Source organism: Balaenoptera physalus (assembly GCF_965194825.1).
Source record: "Balaenoptera physalus genome assembly, chromosome: 18".
Classification (NCBI taxonomy): domain Eukaryota; kingdom Metazoa; phylum Chordata; class Mammalia; order Artiodactyla; family Balaenopteridae; genus Balaenoptera; species Balaenoptera physalus.
This window is the reverse complement of record NC_138899.1, coordinates 63,653,314-63,674,615: the sequence shown is the minus strand read 5'-3', so window position 1 is coordinate 63,674,615 and position 21,302 is coordinate 63,653,314. Positions and strand designations below refer to the sequence as shown.

The window sequence follows — 21,302 nt, the reverse complement described above, 5'->3', positions numbered from 1 at the left end:
CATAGCATGAGACTTTCTGGGGGACCCGGGTCAAAATATCCTTTTTCCATAGAATGGATATACCATAATTGAACCAACCATGCAGCCTTCAGTTTTGGGTTTGTTTTTTTTTTAAATAAATTTTTTTTTAAATTTATTTATTTTTGGCTGCATTGGGTCTTCATTGCTGTGCACGGGCTTTCTCTAGTTCCGGGCTTCTCATTGCGGTGGCTTCTCTTGTTGTGGAGCACGGGCTCCAGGCACGGAGGCTCAGTAGTTGTGGCTTGCGGGCTCTAGAGTGCAGGCTCAGTAGTTGTGGTGCACGGGCTTAGTTGCTCCATGGCATGTGGGATCTTCCTGGACCAGGGCTCGAACCTGTGTCCCCTGCATTGGCAGGCGGATTCTTAACCACTCCACCACCAAGGAGACCCAGGGTTTTTTTGTTTTTGTTTTTTGCTCCTAAAAACAAACAAGAAACTACAATAAACATTCTTGAACAGATGTCTTTTCTTCTGTAGGACAATTTTCAAACCTGAGATTCAAGTCAAAAAGTATGTCTAAGGAGATATAAGTTTTTTACCATAAAATGTGTCATATAAGAAATAGCTCATCTTTCTTTTATCAAAAATTTTAAAAGGTAAATATGTGAAGTGATGGGTGTGTTAACTAACTCGATTGTGGGAATCCTGTTACAATTATATCAAACATTCACATTATACACTTTAAATATCTTACAATTTTATTTGTCAATTATACCTTAATACAGCTGGAGAAAAAAAATAAATTGAATTGGCAAGCTCCTGTCCTGCCTGGGAGTGGGAAATAAATTCAACCTCAGTTATTAGGGGTCTTCTCTCTTTTGCAGAGTCTCATGAGAATGCAGGAGACTTACATGATTCCCAGAAAAAAGGAGTATCTAGTCTTTGCTCCATCCTCATCACAGCTGATACCCTCAGTGCCTGAGCCTCATGTTTTCTTGAGGGAGGGCAGCTCTGCTGTTCTGTACCAGGCTTTGGGACAGGAATCTGGGGCTGAGTCCTGGGTCCACCTCCTATACCCTGTTTTTCTTTTCCTTTTGCCACGCTGTGCAGCTTGTGGGATCTTAGTTCCCTGACCAGGGATCGAACCCTGGCCCTTTGGCAGTGAAAGCATGGAGTCCTAACCACTGGACTGCCAGGGAATTCCCTATAGCCTGTTTTCCTATGAGGCTGTTCATCTTTTCCTTATTGATCTGAAAGAGATAGTCATATGTTAGTGCAAATAATTTTACATTTAAATTATAAATGTGTAATTTTACATTTTATTATACACTTTTCTGGGGGGGAGCAAGAAGGTGTCTCAACTTCATTTATTGAATAATCCATTCTTTCTCCACTTACTTGAAATTCCATTTTTATCATATGCTAAAATCTTTTATATGTGTAGATATGTTTGGGATTTTTTTAAATTTAGTTTTATTTTATGAATCTTTTGGTTTCAGTTCTGTTTCTTACTATTTTAGCATTATAGTGCTTTTTATTTTTAAGATTTATTTATTTTATTTATTTTATTTATTTTTATTTTTGGCTGCCTTGGGTCTTCGTTGCTGCGTGCGGGCTTTCTCTAGTTGTGGCGAGCTGGGGCTACTCTTCGTTGCAGCGCGTGAGCTTCTCATTGCGGTGGCTTCTCTTATTGTGGAGCACGGGCTCTAGGCGTGAGGGCTTCCGTAGTTGTGGCTCGCAGGCTCTAGAGCTCAGGCTCAGTAGCTGTGGCGCACGGGCTCAGTAGTTATGGTGCACGGGCTTAGTTGCTCTGCGGCAGGTGGGATCTTCTCGGACCAGGGCTCAAACCCGTGTCCCCTGCATTGGCAGGCGGATTCTTAACCACTGCACCACCAGGGAAGCCCCTGTAGTGCTTTTGAATAGCCAACGAAGCCAACTTATCACCCTTTTTCAAACACGTTACTATATATCCTTCCAGATGAACTTTAGATTCATTTTGCCAAGTTCTAAAATTTGGTATTTTGATTTGGGATTTTCTTAAATGTATAGATTAATTTGAGATTAAATGATATCTGTGCAATACTGAGGCTCTTCTAAGAATTGAGTGGATCTCAATTTGTTTAAATCTTCTGTTACAGTCTCTTAAAGTTTACTTCTAAATATTTTATATTTTTATTGCTACTATGAGAGTTTTCTCCTTTGTATTCTAACAGACTATTGTTGTGATAAGTGAAAATTACCGGGTTATATCAATATCTATATAGTAACCAGCCACTTTTCTAAATTCTCTTTTTCCCCCTCCAACTTTATTGAGTTATAATTTATATACAATAAAATTCACCCATTTTGTATATGGTCTGATGAATTTTGGTGATTGTATAGAGTTATGCAACCAACCACCATCACAGTAGTAGTATAGAACATTTTCATCACTTTTTGAAAGTCTTCTTATGCCCCTTTGTAGATGATCCCAGCCCTGACCTCTGGCCCCAGGAAACACTAATCTGATTTATTGTCACTAAGGTTTTGCCATTTCTAGAATTTCATATAAATGAAATCATACAGTATGTAGTCTTTCATTTAGCATGATCTGCTGACTAGTATCCCAGTATATGGCTATATCCCAATTTATTTATCCATTTACCAGTTAACATTTGGGTTGTTTCTAGTTTTTGGCTGTTATAAATAAGGCAGCTGTGGGTATCTACTTCTAAGTCTTTGTGTGGGCATATATATTATTTCTCCTGTGTAAATAAATGCCTACGAGTGGGATTCTTTAACTAGAGTAGAAACTGCCAAACTATTTTCCAAAGTGGCTCTACCATTTTCCATTCCCACCAGCAATACTTGAGCATTCCAGTTGCTCCACATTCTCACCAGCATTTAGTGTCTTAGTCTGCTAGGGTCGATATAACAAAAATATCACCGACTGGGTGGCTTAAACAACAGACATTTATTTCTCATGTTCTTGAGGCTGGGAAGTCCAGCCTCTACCCATATCCATGTGGGTTGAATATGGGTTGAATTGTGTCCCTACCAAAAAAACCCATGTTGGGGTCCTAACCCCCATGACCTCAGAATGTGGCCCTATTTAGAGATCTGGTCTTTACAGGTGTAATTAACTTAAAATGAAGTCATTAGAAAAAAAATGAGGTCATTAGCATGGTTCCTCACCTAATAACGACTGGTGTCTTTATAAAAGGGGGGAATTTGGATGTAGGGACATATACACGGGGAGAACACTATGTGAACATGAAGGCACAGATCAGAGTGATGCTTCTACAAGCCAAGGAACGCCAAAGTTTGCCATCAAGCCCCTAGAAGGTGTAGAAGGAGGGGCATGGAACAGAGTCTCCCTTGCAGCCCTCAGAAGAAACCAACCCTGCTGACACCTTCATCCTGGACATCCAGCCTCTGGAACTGTGAGATAATAAGTATTTGTGGTTTTAAGCCACCCAGTTTGTGGTACTTTTTTGTGGCAGCCCAACCAAACTAATACACCATGTCTCCTGGTAACTTGAGTTCATTCATAATGTTGATCTGTTCTTGGCCTCTCCTGACCTCTCCTACATATTAATTTTCAGAATCTGATTGGATTCATTCCCTGTTTCTGAGTTTGTGTTCCAGAGGGTAAGCATTTCACGAGCCCAGCTCATCTGTGTTTGAGGGTGGCATTTTGGGTAGGCTGCTTTGTCGGCCAGGCCCAGCCTGTGCACTGCCTTCCTCCTTGTCCCTCCTGATCCTCTGATCCAATCACCTACAGCCAAAGGAGTGGCCGTCACAGTGTAGAACACGGTCCAGCCCATGGGAACTGGGGGTGGAGCCATGCTGGGCACAGCGTGCATCGTGACCCACACATCTAAAGGAGCACCCAGGGACTTCCCTGCGGTCCAGTGGTTAAGACTCTGCACTTCCAATGCAGGGGATGCGGGTTCAATCCCCGATCAGGGAACTAAGAGCCCACGTGTCCCGTGGCCAAAAGATATTCAGAAAATAAAATAAAATAAGGGAATGCCCAGTACTGTGTGCGGCAAGTGAGAAAGCCGCCATAGTCGAGCAAGGGCCTTTAGGAGCCAAATAGGCCGGCCTCCCCCTTGTATAGGAATTTTACTAAGAGTCCAGACAGATGTTGGGTCCTCCACCCTTTGCTTGAAAACTTTGTCAGTGCCGTCTTTCCAAAATAGAATAGCTCTAGTTACGAGAAAATGTTTCCTTATGTTGAGCTAAAATTAGCCTCCTTAGGACTTCTACTTCTAGGGTCCTACTTGTGCTCTCTTGTGTAACCCAAAGGGAAGTTGAATCCCGGGTCTATAAAACAGCTCCACTGTTTCTCACGACATGGTTTCCTGGCGCTCCTCTGTCCTGTCGCTCACCCTCACACATGCCACAGGCTGCCTTTCAAGGGCGGTGCTGGTTATGCAGGGCTGTTACAGAGGAGGTCTGACTTATTCAAGAAGCCCTGGGCAGAGTGGGCAGGTGGGAAGAGTATGGGCTTTGGGGTCCAACGATGTGCTGGTGCAGCTGGCCCAGCCATTTCCCACCTGTGAAACCTTGGGCAGCACCCCTTCCCCTGCTGAAAACCCTTTCTGTCATGCGGAGGGGAAGGAAGGAATATATGTGCATTATGGAATATATGTGCATTAAACGTGTGTGAGAAGTACAGGCTGAGGAGTCTTTGCAGAGCATGTACAGAAAAGTCAAGATTCTCACTACAGTGGTTTCCCCCTTTATTGCATAGTAAAAATGTACACTATTTATTTCATTGTTTGCTAAGACTCGTATTTTGCATTAAACCCCTTTGGCAGCAAAGAGAAATGAAAAGCAAAATGTATGTTTAAAAAAAAAGGAAGAAAGGACTTTTTCTGTCTTGGTTTCCTTATTGTGTTAATCCTTTCAGGCTGCTATAACAAAATACCACAGACTGGGTGGCTTATAAACAACAGAAATTTATTTCTCACAGTTCTGGAGGCTGGAAGTCAGAGATCAGGACACCAGTATGGTCAGGTGAGAACCTGCTTCCTGGTTCATAGCTGGCACCTGGGTGGATGGGACTAGGGGTCTCTCAGGAGCCCCTTTTATAAGGCATTGATCCCATTCATGATGGTTCCACCCTCAAGGCTTAAGCACCGCCTAATACCATCATCTTTCGGGGGAAGGATTTCAACATGAATTTGGGGGCCATGTCTATAAAGTATAGAAATAATATTTTCTTCAAATGGTTGTTATAGGATCAAATAAAGCTTTGTAATTTAGGGCCGTGCTTCTCAAACTTGACTGTGCATAGTAATCACCTGGGGATCTTTTTATAATGTAGATTCTGACTCCATAGGTCTGGGATAGGGTCTGGGATTCTGCATTTGTCACAAGCTCCCAGGAGGTGCTCATGCTGTGGTTTGTGGACCACATTTGAATAGCAAGGATGTAGGGCACCGGCACAGTGCCTGGCGTTTAGCAGAGTTCAGTAAATGTTAATTCTTCCTCTGTCTCTTTTGTGACCCCTCCTCGCCATATCCTTTAGTTGGATTAACTTTTAATTTTCATGCCATCCCTATGTAATAATGTGGTAATACACACGTCCAATTAAGATGAGCCTTGGAAGGTTTCAAATCTCTAATCGTAACAACTGCCTCAGCAGAGAAGGGTATATTCTTAAAAGGGGAGAAATATTCTTTAAGTCCTAAATCAAACGCTAAGCTGCTATGTTGTGGGAACAATAGGACTTGTGTGGCTGTATGACTCCTGAAGTACACAAAAGGGCCAGCACGGTCCATTGTTAACGTCAGGCGACAGCCCATCTGCTAGGACAGGTTCCGTCAAATGGAAGTCGTCATCTCATTAAGTGGATGACAGCTGGGCAGCATATATTTATGAAGTCACTAAAGCCTTGTCATTGAGGTACTGTAGGAGGCTGAAGCAGCTGATCCTTCCAGAAACAATGATGTATGCTGTTGCCATGACATGGAAAAATCAAGTCTGATTAGGCTGAGATTTTGTGAGTCAGATCAGAAAATGCTAATAAATTTTGACAGGATTTATGTACTGATTCTATTCTTATTCCACTTTCTTTCTCCCACTCTTAATGCATGTTGCACTGTTTTTCTGGTTCTTCATCCAAACGCACTTTAAAAAACAAAAAACTTGCAAACATATTTAAGTATAAATTCAGCCTTTACAAATACAAACACAAATTACAAAACAGAAAATGTATGTTCTCTTTTATTTCTATAAAGCCTTTTTGATGCTAAATTTTTCTTTAAGGGTGAAATGAGTAAACAGCATTCTCTACAAAATGGTCATTGAATTATAGATAGTAGAAGCTTGCCTAGCTCAAGCACTTTTTTTTTTTAATCTGAGCTTTGACTTGTAGCTGTCTTAAAGTCTATAAAATCCGTTGTTAGAATTACATATCTGGAATACCTTCAGTGAAAAATGAGACTGACGTCTGTTACTTAATTTATTTGCCATGATACATTTTAGCTTTTAAGCTGATTTTGTTGGCAACTCAATTAGATAGGTATAGTTCGGTCACATTTTAGAGCATCTAATATGAACTTTCCTATGTTTTTTAAACCAAAATTCCTGATACACAGAACTTAAAAAATTTTTAAGTCAATAACCATTGTGGAATTTTCCTCATCACCCTCTAGCTTAACAGTAGAAAAACTAATGGCAAGGAGAAGGTATTTTAAGTATTTGTAGCTACATAATAACATATACATGAAAAATTTCTTGAAGGCTACTGTGGAGCTCAACAGTGGTATCTCAGGAGGATGAGATTGGGGGTCAGGAGAGAGACTTTTACCTTTCACTTTATAGCTTTTTGTAATTTTTTTTTAACTTTCAGCATGTATCCCTTTAATAATTTTTACTAGTTAAAATAGTAAATGTACACCACCAGAAGGGATGTCAGAAGAGTAAAGAAAAATCTGATGGAAAGTTAGCATGCCGTGGGTGTTGGGAGCCCCGACATTGGGTAGGACAGGTGAGCTGTGACAGGAAAAGAGCCCTTATCAGCGTGAGCAAAAGCCCACTCTGCGCAGCTTCTCTGCAGACTTAACTGGACAACAAGAGAGAATTCTCTCAGCATGTCACCCAGAGCCAGGACACCAGGGCTGGCATTTTGTTGGCTGGTCGTTCACCAGAAGGGCGTAGGTAATTTGAAAACGGAGTGTGAATAATGAGAGCTTTTTTCCCTTTCTTTTTTTGGTCATGACCACTGGCTCTCCTTACTTTTTATCCCTTTTGTGCAAGTGTCCGTGTGTCCGTGTCCGTGTGTCTGTTTGTGTGTGTAGGACACTGTGGGGCTGGCAGAAGGTGAGCAGTTTTGCCCTGTGGTTTATCGAGGCTGGAGTAATCTGGAGACTCACAGCAGTGACTGTTGAAACACCGGTTTGTTTGATATTAAAGTGCATCCGAAGAGGAAAAGGATAACAAACGGCTTACTTCTGTGCTGTGCTCGCTCTGCACGCGGTGTGCCGCACCCCTCATCTGGTTTCACCTCAGCTGTGCCGGCCCCGGCTGATCCAGACCCAACACCCAGGCGGCTTGGGGTCTGGAGGGGATCCTGGGAGGGCTGAGTCTCAGGCTGTGGAGTCCCAGGTGCTCCTGACCGTGGTCCGGGGGCCCCACTTGTGTGTTAGAAGCACGAAGGCCGAGGGCCTCTGGGACCACGGGGTCCTGAGTCAGGAGTCCAGAAACGCGAGGGGCAACAGTTCTTTTTTGACAAGGTGCTATATATCTTTTTAAAATTAAGTTTTACTGTGAAAAATTTCAAACATTCACAAATGTAGAGAGAACAGTATAATGAATAGGTTTGGCGTTTTCCAATTTTGCTGCACTTGCTTTTTCTTTTTCTCCCTCCCTCCCCCTTTTTCTTTTGTTATTGCTGAAGTACTTTAAAGGGAATCCAGACCTCCTATCATTTTGCTCCTACGTCCTGAGTAAGCCTATCTCGGAAAATTCACGTTGTGCTTCTTAGGGGGCAGGTGTCTGCCTCTCAGAGGATGGTAGGAATTACTACAATAATAGCACAGGAATTCTTGAAGACATCCTCACGCCCAGCCAGTCATTCAGGGAGTCTACCCTGGAGGTCGCCACGAGCTTGCTCTTCCCAGGGCTGATGAGCATTGGCAGGTGTAGGACGCACAGCCCGTTCCCACTGGAGAGGCTGGGGCTTAAACAGGCTCTGACCCCACAGTCCTCCATGGGGCCCCTCCCTCCACACCTGACCCTCTACTGACAGGCCGCTGCTCATCGACCTCACCAGTGAGGTCAGTGGACCAGGTGCTGCATTTCAGGGCTTCCAGTCAGTAAGAGACACTCTGAAAAGGTGAAGATGGAGATCTAGTCTAACTCTGCTCATGACTCTTTCATTCATACATCAAACATCTGTTGAGAGCTTTACTCTGTTCCTTTATGTTGATTAGGGAATTGAAGCTCAGCGAGGTCAAGGTAGCAGGGACTGTAAGAAATAAAATCTGCTGTCCTTGTTTTTGCTCAAGCTCACCCAGCTCTCCAGCGTGCAGCACAGGGCTCTCACCCGTACACCGGTTCAAGCCCTACTTCCCAGTTACAGCAACACCCTACCGATGGCCTTTGCTGCTTACCAAGCTCCTTTCATCTGATCCTTAAAATCTCCAGGTAGTGGTTGAGCTCAAACATGAATTTTAGTTCCGGATGGCTAGTTCTTAACCATATACTATGATTAAAGACTTTTGGAGCTGATAACCTTCCAGGTTTATTCTGCAAGTTAATATAAACTTCGTGTTCCAGAGCCTAGAAATAATTTTAAGGGGGAAGAAAAAGTGCTTTATGGCTCATTTGATATAAAATGTGAATTCATGGGAGGAACTAAGTCTGTTTCCATTCTCTAGAATTCTACAGATAATTTTGGCCCTTGGCAAATAGCAGCTAATGTTTCCAGTGACTTCGATCTCAGGCCTGTTTGGTTAGAACAGATCTGGTTCAGAAGGCCCCAAAGAATCTTTAGGCTCATAAGAGCTGGTCTCATTCTGAAGTTGGACCACTGCCTTATGCCCCTGATTTGCTCAGTTTTGCACTGAGTCTACTACTGGTGGAGATTCAGCAGCAGATAGTGGTGGGCCTGTGTTTGTCAATTTACGTTTCTCATGGTGAGTTCCTTACAGGACAAGATCAGACCAAGCCTGGAATCACAGAACCTTCCAGAGATGGAACATCAGTTCCCTGGAACCCTGATATTGACACCTTACCCCTTTTCACTTTGTTCTTTTCCTGGTTTTAAATTAAATGTCCTTCCTGTGGTGCGACATACCAGGACCTGATGTTGTAGGGAAGGGTTAGAAGCCCTTAGAGTTGTTTTGGGGGAAGAATCAAGTAGTTGCTAATGCTAACGGTACATGGCCTATGTTATGAAGGAAAGCCAAGTGTGTGTGCATCTGTTCGGCGCCCTTTTTACATAAAGCACAAGGGCAGGGTTCCTGTGAAGAACGATCGCACCATCCAGGTCTACATTGACCCACCGGACCTGCCCCAAGTCTGCGGCCATCCTATTTCTCCTTTCACACAAGAGCATTTTCTCCACATAGCAAATGTTTTACCCAAAGACCTTTGAAAACCATGTGTCTGGATCCATTTCATCTCTGTTATAGCCAAGAAAAAACTGTAGACAGAGAAATTAGGAGACCCGGCCAATTCTACATGATTCAAGGATAGCTGTACAAAGTTTGCAGATTCAGCCTAGGATTGTCTGTTAAAGCTCACCATCCATGTATTCCAGGTAAATTGCATTAATCAACACCTGGTCCTGCAACTGAGCTTTGCTAGAAGGAGAAACAGACAGAAAAACAAACCATTATCGTGCAGTCTGGTAAGTGAGTGGTAGAATTGTGTCCAGGTCAAGAGGTAGCACAGTGGAGAGAAGTCACTGGGGTTTTAAAGACTGCAGAGGTGGGCTTCCCTGGTGGCGCAGTGGTTAAGAATCCACCTGCCAATACAGGTGACACGGGTTCAAGCCCTGGTCTGGGAAGAGTCTACATGCCACAGAGCAACTAAGCCCATGCGCCACAACTACTGAGCCTGCGCTCTAGATCCCGTGAGCCACAACTACTGAGCCCACGTGCCACAACTACTGAAGCCCAGGCTCCTAGAGCCCGTGCTCCACAACAAGAGGAGCCACCACAATGAGAAGCCCATGCACCACAACAGAGTAGCCCCCGCTCGCCACAACTAGAGAAAAGCCCGCGCACAGCAACAAAGACCCAGTGCAGCCAAAAATAAATAAATTAATTAATAAATTAAAAATAAATAAAGACTGCAGAGGAGTTTATCAGGTGACAAGAGAGTAAAGGCACTCAAGATTTGCTGCAGACCGCTTGCTCCCCATGATGGACTGGCAGATCTTGCCCTTTGATAGTGGCCCCTACTCTGCTCTGCCAAGTGCTTTGACTTCAGCAGAATAATTGGTTACTCATGCCCATGGGGCAGTCTAGCCCATCAAGTTCAAGTACCAAGTGGTGACCTCTCCACTGAAAAACATTTATATTCTTAACAACAAATAAACAGTTAAAAAATGGGCAAAAGATTTGAACAGACATTTCTCCAAAGAAGTTAATACAAATGGCCAATAAGCGGTAAGATCAGTAGTCATTAGGGAAATGCAAATCAAAACCACAATGAGATACCACTTTACACCCATTAGGATGTCTATTATAAAAAACAGCAACAGCAAAGGAAAATAACGAGTGTTGGCAAGGATGTGGAGAAATTTGGAACTTTGGTGTACTGTTGTTGGGAATGCTAAATGGTGCAGCCACTGTGGAAGATAGCATGAGGGTTCCTCAAAAAGTAAAACAGGAACTTCCCTGGCAGTCCAGTGGTTAAGACTCCACACTTCCGATGCAGGGGGCACGGGTTTGATCCCTGGTCGGGGAACTAAGATCCCAAATGCCGTGTGGCCAAAAAATAAATAAAATACATTAAAAAATCAAAAAAATTTTCTTAAAAGGTCAAATAAAAAAAAAAAAAGTAAAACATAGAATTACCTACCATATGATCCAACAATTCCACTTCTACCTAAATAGCCAAAGGAATTGAAACTAGGGACTTAAACAGATACTTGCACACCAGTATTCATAGCAGCTTATTCATGGTAGCCGAAAGGTAGAAACAACCTACCTACTTGTTCATCAGCAGATGAATAGATAAACAAAGTGTGGTGTATACATACAATAGAATATTATTCAGTCTGAAAAAGACATGAAATTGTGACACATACTACAACATGGATGTACCTCGAGGGTAGATATTATCCTAAGTGAAATGTCAGACACAAAAGACAAATGAGGTACCTAGAGTAATCAGAGTCCTAGAGGCAGAGATAGAATGGTGGCCACCGGCGGCTGGGGGGAAGACGGGGTGGGAAGTTATTGTTTAATGGGGACAGAGTTTCAGTTTGGGAAGATGAAAAAGTTCTGGAGGTGGATGGTGGTGATGGCTGCACAACAGTGTGAATATACTTAATACCACTGAATTGAAAACTTAAAATGGGTAAAATGGTAAATTTTATGTTATGTATATTTTACCATGATTTTAAAAATCCATAATATTTACATACTTTTTTTTGGGGGGGTGAAAGCCAGGCACGTGTACTCTAGGTGGAAGAGCAGCTTGTACACAGGCTTAGAGGCCCGCTGCCTCCTGGAAGTCTTCCCTTACTGTCCCAGCCACTGCTCCCTCATCTTCCTCCAATCGTTATCGAGCAGAATGTCAGTGTAACACAACTAGATGACAAGCTCTCTGAGGCCAGGGCCCAGCTTACTCTAAAGAAAAAGGTCCTGACGATTTTGTTTAATGTTATTAATTAGTAATGTTACTCTTTCTTCCATGTCTCTCTTTCTACCTGTCTGGGTTTTTTTAATAAATTTTTTTAGAAATAATTGACCTTATGGTCAGTTTAGAGATTGACATACAGTTGTTAAAAAATAACAGAGATCCCTTGTGCACCTTGTCCAGTTTCCTCCAATGGGAATGTTTTTCAAAACTATAGTATACCCTATAGTCTTACCCTAAAGAACTGATGGTTTTGAGGAGGAGATAAATTAAGCAGGATTCTGTTCAGGAAAGACATCTACCTCCTATCAGGGGAATTAGTGAAGGCTTGTTTCCTGGAAGAGGTAACATCTGATCAGCATTTGGAGGGTGGATATGTTCATTATACTTTATATGCTATACTGCCTTTACACTTAGAGTAGTAATATAGTAAGAAATATATAGTGCCTTCTAAAAGCCCCACAGGGCACCTTTCTTTCTAAGTAATTCATTACGTGGACTTGTCATTAAATCAAAGTTAGCAGACACTGAACACAAAATATCACCCTGGGTTCTTGAGGATTCTAAGACAGAGAAGGCAACATCCCAGGCCCCCAAGATGTATGATCTAATGGGGACTGGAGATCCACCACCAGCAGACAGTTGATTACAGAAACACAAATTTAGTAACAAGGGAGAGTGAGAAATTAATTTTTACCAAGAAGTTTGGGAAGGTTTCTTGGTAAAAGGAGGGTTTGAGCTGGGATTTGAAAAAGGAGTAGAACTCCAACAGGTAGATATAAAAGGGAACAAATTTGGTATATACTCCTGGGTCCTGCATGTTATAGATTCCAGGTTCCCATCTTGCTCTTACCCAGGGAATTGCTTCTGAGGAAAGATTCTAGACTGGATGTCTGTGTCCATGTTTGCTGATGGCTCCAGTTGAAGAGGTTGCTAGTGGAAGTCACATCTAGTTTTAGGATGAGATCAACAATCTAATTTTGGCAAGTCCTTCATCTCACAGATAGATGTACTGAGGCCTAGAGAGGATCAAATTCAGCTCAGTCTTGTGGCCCCTACTGGCCAATCAGTGGATGTGTTTTATCTAGAAAGTTCCCAGGTCATGCCAGGGAAGTGGTGTGGATTTCCTATGGCTCTGCTAAAAATAAAAAGATCAATTGGTGAAAATAAGGAGTTGCAGAGTAGATGGGGAGTACTTCTTGTTTAAAAACATTGTTTATCTCACATGTAATTTTTTTTTTCACATGTAATTTTTTAAAATCTCCTTTAAGGAATATAATTTTTACATATGATCTGAAATAAACCACACTTACTAATTAAGTAACTTACAGAATGTCAAGAAAAGAGAAAATAAACCGGCTTCAAAGCCTCTGTTCAGCAAAGATTGGAATGGATAAGAAGCTGGAAGATGTATTAATGAGATGGGGAGAAAGTCAGGTTTCTTCTCTCAATTAGAGAAAAAGAAAGGCAATTACAAACTGTAGCATAAACAAAAATATCTTTTAACAAAGTCATGGCCCAAATATGAAGCAAACTAAAATGTAGCATGAAAAAAAATAAAATAAAATGTAGCCTGATTTTGAGGAATGTATGAGTGTAAGAAAAAATATTCCATTTGCCACATTCTTCTTAAGTGACAAAAATACTGGATTTGTACAGGAAGAAGTTGTGGCCCATTGCAGTGAACACTATTTACATAATCACCATATTGTAAATGCTGTTGATTGAATGGAAATGCAGTGAATTTCAACAACATACAAGCAAAGTGGACAGAGGTTGAGATTTGGAAGTGGGGAGGAGAGGGAGAGAGGGTGGTGGGTGTTCTCATGCTTGTCTGATATCGTAAGAAGTCCAGATACTGCACAACATTGATGAATGGGTAAGCTGAGGCTTTAAGTTTTACTTTTTTTTTTTTTTTTTTGGCTGCACCAAGCACCTTGCAGGATCTTAGTTCCCTGACCAGGGACTGAACCCACATCCTCGGCAGTGAAAGCGAGAAGTCCTAACCACTGGACCGCCAGGGAATTCCCCAAAGTTTACTATGTAAGTTACACATTTGGATAACTAATAGAAGAATTAAAGAGAATTCATATAGGGACTTCCCTGGTGGTCCAGTGGGTAAGACTCCAAGCTCCCAATGCAGGGGGCCCGGGTTCAGTCCCTGGTCAGGGAACTAGATCCCTCATGCCACAATTAAAGATCCTGCATGCAGCAACTAAGACCCGGCACAGCCAAAATAAATAAATAAATAAATTTTTTTTTAAAAAAAGAGAATTCATATAGCTATTAAAGGGATTCAGAACATGCTACTCCAAAATATACCACTTTGGCATATTGATTATTTTGAACTGAAGGCAATTGAGAAACTGTAGATGCAGGAAGGGCTCTCTGACCTCCCTCTTTCTACCTAAAATCAGGTCTTTGAACTTCCCATGAGAAAGGTGCCCTCCCTTTACCAGGAAGAAAAGAACATTCTTATCACTGGGTATTGGGCGTCAATGCTGAAGTGGTCCTGTGCAAATAAACCTACTAAAATAACCCTTGTCTTCCATTACTTTCTTCCCATGTATCTCCTAGTCACTTTCACACGATTTACTGTCCTCAGCTCAAGCCCCTTGGTCTTGTCACATCCCTGCAGTTTATTGTTCTTTGTGTAAAAAGGCATATAAGTTTTGGGGCCTAACAGCTTATTCAGGTCTTCATTTTCTCTTCAGAGACTCCCATGTATATGTAAAAATATTAAATAAGATATGTATGCTTTTCTTTTTAATCTGTTTATGTCGGTTAATTCTTAGGCCAGCTACAGAACCTAAGAGGGTAGAAGGAAGTTTGTCCTCCCCTACTATCAAAAATTGGAAGAAGAGAAGGGGAAGGGAAACAGTGTAAATTATAATGTAATTTTTCAGGATGGGCTGTCAGTTGATAATGTCTAAAGAAATAGTAATATAAGTATATTACGTGTTACGAAAATAGTTGCCAGAACTACAGACAGAAGTGGTTAAGTGTGGTTGCCTCTAGGAAGTTGTACTAGAAGTGACCTTAGGGATTAGGAAGAGACACAATTTTGATGTCACATAAGTGATCGTTTTGGTAAAAAGAAATGAGAAGGGTTGTATTGACCAGGAACAAAAGGTGTTCAAAGTATAATTGCAGCTATTTCATTACCTTAAATTTTAAATATAGCCTGTAAACATTTCTAATTTTCCTAAATTTGCCCTTGTGTAGGAAAAAGAACTAGTTCAGCTCTGATATAGATATTTGAATGCCACTTCTGTTAAGAGAGATCTTGGATTTTTTTGAGGTGAGACAAAATGAAGTACTGTGAGGTACTTCTCAACGGTGTAAAATCCCTGGATTAATCCAGAGTTTAGCTTATTTAATATACCATTTAAGCTCTTTTCTTGTGCAAAATCTTCAAGTTATTTTTTCCCCATCAGAGCACACCTCTGATTTTATAATGCCAATCATTGAAAACTGACATTTATTATATAAACATTCCCTTTGGACATATCCATTTCCAAGGTCACGAGCCAGGCTCCAGGAACCCACGCGCGCACACCGGGACTGTGTGGTGTGGGGCAGGGCAGGGGACGCTGGCCACACTGTGGCGCCATCCTGTGGTTGTGATGCTAAATTAGAGCATGTTTTCGTTTTCGTCTCTCTAGGAAGGCCCTTTTGTCTACTTGTCTTTGGTAGGAAACATCACAGATTCTGATGCCTTGATCGCTTCATTGTGTAAGTAATTTAAAACGTTTGCATTTGCCATGTTTGAGGGATTAATTGCAAGTGTGGCTGTCAATTAAATGAGTACCTGTACCCCATGCTGTATGATTCTATTTACATGAATGTCCAGAATAGGCAAATCTATAGAGATAAATTACAGATTAGTGGTTGCCTGGGTGTGTGGGGAGGGGGCGGGATCATAGGCCAGAAATGGGGAGTGACTGATAAGGGGTACAAGTTTCTTTTTTGGGGTAGAAACATTATAAAATTACATGATTTGTGGTGATTCAAATCTGAGAATATACTAAAACTTGTTGAATTATACACTTTAAACAGATTTAGAAAAACAGGTCTGGCACGTGAATTATATCTCAATAAAGCTATAATTTCAAATTTTTGTTTGTTTTTATGTATTTAATTTATTTATTTTTGACTGCACTGGGTCTTCGTTGCTGTGCGTGGGCTTCCTCTAGTTGTGGCAAGCAGGTGCCACTCTTCATTGCGGTGCGCCGGCTTCTAATGGCACTGGCTTCTCTTGTCGCGGAGCACGGGCTCTAGGTGTGCGGGCTTCAGTAGTTGTGGCTCGTAGGCTCAGTAGTTGTGGCTCGCGGGCTCAGTAGTTGTGGCTCGCGGGGTCTAAAGCACAGGCTCAGTAGTTGTGGTGCACAGGCTTAGTTGCTCCGCGGCATGTGGGATCTTCCCAGACCAGGGCTCAAACCCGTGTCCCCCCTGCATTGGCAGGCGGATTCTTAACCACTGCGCCACCAGGGAAGCCCTATAATTTCAAATGTTAATAGTGAGTGCAGATTGAGGAGTTTGCTGTACTTAAACTGGGTGTTTTCCATATTTTTATTATTAACTTTCATATATATATATACATATATATATACACACATATATATACATATATGTGTGTGTATATATATATATATATATATATATATATGGTCTTGTAGATAATTTCCAGAAATCTTCCTGCTCTGCAGAGATATTAACTAGTTTTCCCTATCTTCGTCATGTTGCTGTAAATCAGTCAACATTCAGTCAGTCAGTATCGACTACCTCCGATGTGCTGTGTCAGCACTGACAAATAAATGAGCTGTGCAGCAACTGGGTTCTTTGCCACTATTATAGAGCTGCCTTGTCCCCCAGCCAGGATCTGGACTCCTGTTCACCACTGGTGTTGTAAAACTCTTCTAGAGAACTGAGTCAGCCACAATTAGTGCTTCCCAAAGCAAAACACATGCTATCTTTGATGTCCGTCAGGTCCTAGCCATGGTAGCTCAGGGCGCCCGAGTCCCACATCTTGAGGCCACCTGCTCAGTTCCACGGGCTAAGGGGAATGCAGCTGTGCACCTTTTTGGCGAGTCTGCCGGATTAAAGTGCGCTTGAGAATTGCTAGGGAAGTCTGGGGTTAAGGATTCCAGCTCAAATCAGCGTCCTCCTGCCCCGGCTGCCCTGCTCAGCCTCAGAGACAGCAAACAGCCCAGATTTGGCTCAGTCCCATGAAATGCAAATATTGAATTCGATCTTTATCAGTCATCTTCAGTCTACATTTTCACCTTTAAAAAAGTGAAAACTCGGGCTTCCCTGGTGGCGCAGTGGTTAAGAATCCTCCCGCCAATGCAGGGGATGCGGGTTCGAGCCCTGGTCCGGGAGAATCCTGTGGGGAAGAAACATCAAGGCTGTGGGACTCTTGATAGACTGACTCAACAGGATCCTTGCTGAAGGCAGGCCGGGGTATTAAGATGTAGAGGGTGGGAGATGAGGAATTTGATCATATATCAAGATTATCTGTACTCCCATGTTCATAGCAGCAGTATCTACAATAGCCAAGACATGGAAACAACCTAAGTGTCCATTGACAGATGAGTGGATAAATAAGTTGTGTATATATACAATGGAATATTATTCAGCCATAAAAAGAAGGAAATCCTGCCATTTGTGACAACATGGATGGACCTTGCAGACATTATGCTAAGTGAAATAAGCTAGACAGAAAAAAACAAACACTGTAATATCTCACTTATATGTGGAATCTAAAAAACAAACAAACAACCCAAGCTCATAGAAAAAGAGATCAGATTTGTGGTTACCAGAGGCGAGGACTGTGGAGTGGGGGAATTGGATGAAGATGTTCAAAAGGTACAAACTTCTGGACTTCCCTGGTGGCACAGTGGATAAGAATCCGCCTGCCAGTGCAGGGGACACAGGTTCGAGCCCTGCTCCGGGAAGATCCCACATGCTGCAGAGCAACTAAGCCCGCGAGCCACAGCTACTGAAGCCCGCGCGCCTAGAGCCTGTGCTCCGCAACAAGAGAAGCCACCGCAATGAGAAGCCCGCACACCGCAACAGAGAGTAGCCCCCGCTCACCGCAACTAGAGAAAGCCCGTGCACAGCAACAAAGACCCAACGCAGCCAAGAATAAATACAAACATAAATAAATTTATAAGAAAAAAGTACAAACTTCTAGTTCTATGATAAATAAGTACTAGGGATGTAATTAATGTACGACATAATTAACACTACTGTATGGCATATTTGAAAGTTGTTAAGAGAATAAATCCTAAGAGTTCTCACCACAAGGAAAAAAACATTTTTTCTTTTTCTTTATTTTTGTACCTATATGACATGATGGATGTCATTAAACTTATTGTGGTAATCATTTCACAATATATGTAAGTCAATTCATTATGCTGTATACCTTAAACTTACACAGTGCTCTATGTCAGTAATATCTCGGTAAGACTGGGGGTTGCGGGGAGTGATGAGATACCAAGAGTGAAGGATTTTCACTAAACTTACGCAGCAGGATTCTTGCTGAAACTAGACTACGTGGGCCAAGCACAGAGCCCAAGGTCGAGACCTTTTGGAGAAGAGGGCTTGGAGGAGGCTGCCTTGAGTTTGGTCAAGATGAGTTGTGCCCCTAATCTCCGCTCTGTGGCAAAGGGCACAGCCGTGGCTTGGCTACTGGAAACCTCCAGCCCTTCGTGTGCATCTTTCCCTCTGAACCTCTGCCTGAGCCTGGCAGTCAGTCACAGAATAAAGGATGAGGATCACATCATTAGGTTTATTAATGCTCTGTTTGCCCTTTCGCTGTTGTAGGTGTTTAACCTGCAAAGAGTTGGTCAAGGTTAAGCAGTAGGTGAGGAGATGCCAGAGGCTTGATACACTGGGGCCAGCAGATAGCAGGACCTGCTTCCAGCATCTGTCCCCACCCCCCCTCCCGCCCCTTTCACTTACACACACGCTGTCTCCTTCAGCTTTGCTAACTACCTGCAGTTTCAGACACACCGAGTGCTCTCAGCCCCAGGCCTTTGCTCAAACTCCTCCCCGAGATACCCTCTCCCTCCCCCAGTTCAAGACTCGCCTCTTGTGATGTAAGCCCTGAGATTTCTTTTTTTTTCGTGCAAATATGCTTTATTTCTGTAATTTAGAAGAGAACTTTTGATTTAGGGAATGGGAGCTGTGTTTCAGTTCATACATATCGTCACACACTTCCCCAAGGGGGGGCAATTGACAGGCCACACGGGGGTCCACACGGGGGTCCTGTTATATGACACCCTCATCCAGCTGGCCCTTGAGACTGGACCAGGTACCCTGCAGGACAGAAGTGAACGATGGGCAGGCCACTGATCTTGCCTGGTGGTCATCCTCACCTTCATCCCAATCCAAAGCCTTGATTTCTGACACTGTGGAAGGTACGGGACTAGAAGAAAGGCCTGAGATTAAGATCCAAGATTACGTGTGCCTTGCAGTCTGGTAAAATCCAGAGGGCCTCAGATGTCGTAAGTGCCAGGCCCCTCTGCACCCTGCTTCCTCATATGAGGTCCCTCGACAAGCAGCCCTCCTGGTCTCTGGGACCAGCACGGTGCCTGCATACCCCTGAGGAGCCCCGTTCAGTTCCCTGCCAGCCCTCAGAATTACTCGAACAATCCTATCACATCCTGCTGCGGGGACCAGGGGTCACCCACCCTGGTGCTACTGCAGAGCCCACCTCCCACAGTCCCTCCTCGTTCACTCCGGTTCCTAGGGCAGCCCCACGCGGCACAGTGTGCTTCTCCCCGAGCCTGCGAACGTTCTGTGACCGAGGAACGGCCCTCAACCTCGTCTGCCCAGTGTCGCCTGTTGTGTGTTGAGCCACCGCATAAGCCCAGGGCGGGAATCCTTCCCTCACGTGCAGGAGGAAGAGGAAGCGATCAGGACACCTCACCTCCTAGCTTGTGCAGTGCCTTTTCTCCATGTCCCTATTCTCTGTCCCCGTCACTTATTGCATGGTTTGAGCTCGCTACAGTATGAACCACCAGCAGCCGACTTTGTGTCCTGGTCACTGCTGCATTCTTGAGACCTAGCATAGAGGCGTCTATACGCTACAAAAAAATTGTTGAATTAAAGAATGAATGAAGGGGACTTCCCTGGCAGTCCAGTGGTTAAGACCCTGTACTTCTAATGCAGGGGGCATGGGTTCGATCCCTGGTTGGGGAACTAAGATCTCACATGCCACGCGGCCAAAAAATAAATAAATAAATCAAAAATTTTTTTTAAAAAGAATGAATGAATGGGGTTATTTTTGTGAATGTCTAAACACCCACTAATCTCTTAGCTCCTAAAGCATTGACCTTCTACTTGTGATATTTTCTTAGATTTTGGCTGCACTAGATAGTATATTTCACCTATTGTATCTATGTTTAAATTTAGAGGGAAAACTTTTACTTTTACTATGATGTTGTTTTCCAGTTAGGTCATGGCAGGCAGTTGGCTAAGGACAGGCTGGACGGCTCTGCCTGGTCTGCCAGTTGCGTCTGGCCTTTCACAGAATCTCCGCTTCGCGTGTGTCTGTGTGTTATCTCATTAAATAGATAATCCTGTTTACTGGCCTGTCCTTTCTCTGGGGACAGCCTTTCATGGGAACCCTTTGTCCCTGGCCCCGGAGGGATCTAACTCTAACCATTAAGAGACTATTGCTTTGTGCTGCTCAGACCAATCAGATCACGCAGCTAATTTTTGACCATTCATACCTTTTCTAAGTAATGTGAGAACAGTAGTTAAAGGGAGAGAAGAGGTGGGGACTTCGGGGTTTTTTTCCTCTGGTTATTTGAGATCTTAGGACCAGCACGTATTACTTTGTTAAAGTAAAAAGGAAAGAGAGACAGAGAGAGAAAGAGAGGGGGGGAGGTGGGGAGGAAGGAAAGAGAGAGAAAGCAAGAAGGAAGGAAAGAAGAGAGAAGGAGGGAGGGAGGGAGGGGAATATGACTTCGCCTAGTGCCTGGCCCTTGGTCCTTCACTAAAAAGACTATCTGACCTCATGGTGCCTCCTAGAAGTAACCATCCTGATAACGGGGCCTGGAAAGATTTCTTAGGGCACACCTGCTCCCTGGTCAGCACAATTTCGTGGTAGCTGTGGTAGTGGATTCTGTCCCTGTAGTGGACCGGAATGCCCCTTTGTCCATTTAGGATTCATTCTGTCGGCCAGGCTGTGTTATTCCCCTCCCCTCCCTGCTGCCTCCTCAGCACTCAATTCCTCTTCAATCACTAATAAACATGTGTTTTTTTATAAACATTTCCTTAATAATCATTTTCCCACATCCAACTAATACAGACTTTATGTTGAAATTTTGAAGTAAGGAGTTATAATGCATTTACCAAGATAACTATTAAAGATTATCTTTGCAAAGTCTGACTGTGTCAAACTGATGTAGAATTCTGCTGCTTACGATGAAAAGGGAGAGGGTGAAGAGGGCACACGTGTGAAAGCACTTTGGAAAATGCAAATCACTTTACAAATATAACATGATATTGTTATTATTACTT

At 43.0% G+C, this 21,302-nt stretch overlaps 1 protein-coding gene across 4 annotated transcripts in view; it reads left to right on the top strand.

Moving 5' to 3' along the window:
* EBPL (EBP like) overlaps window positions 1–21,302 on the top strand; it is a 46,891-nt gene that overhangs the window by 15,351 nt on the left and 10,238 nt on the right. For 2 of the 4 annotated variants that reach the window (XR_014255913.1, XM_082434526.1), the window contains exons 2-3: window positions 9,718–9,807; window positions 15,434–15,503. Coding sequence is in view for 3 of the 4 variants with exons in the window: in XM_082434526.1 (XP_082290652.1) it covers window positions 9,718–9,807; window positions 15,434–15,503 (160 nt within the window). In the remaining variant the exon portion in view is untranslated. Of the gene's footprint in view, window positions 1–4,586; window positions 4,965–9,717; window positions 9,808–15,433; window positions 15,504–21,302 lie in introns of those variants that run through there. The other 2 variants (XM_082434527.1, XM_082434528.1) reach the window with 2 other exon arrangements.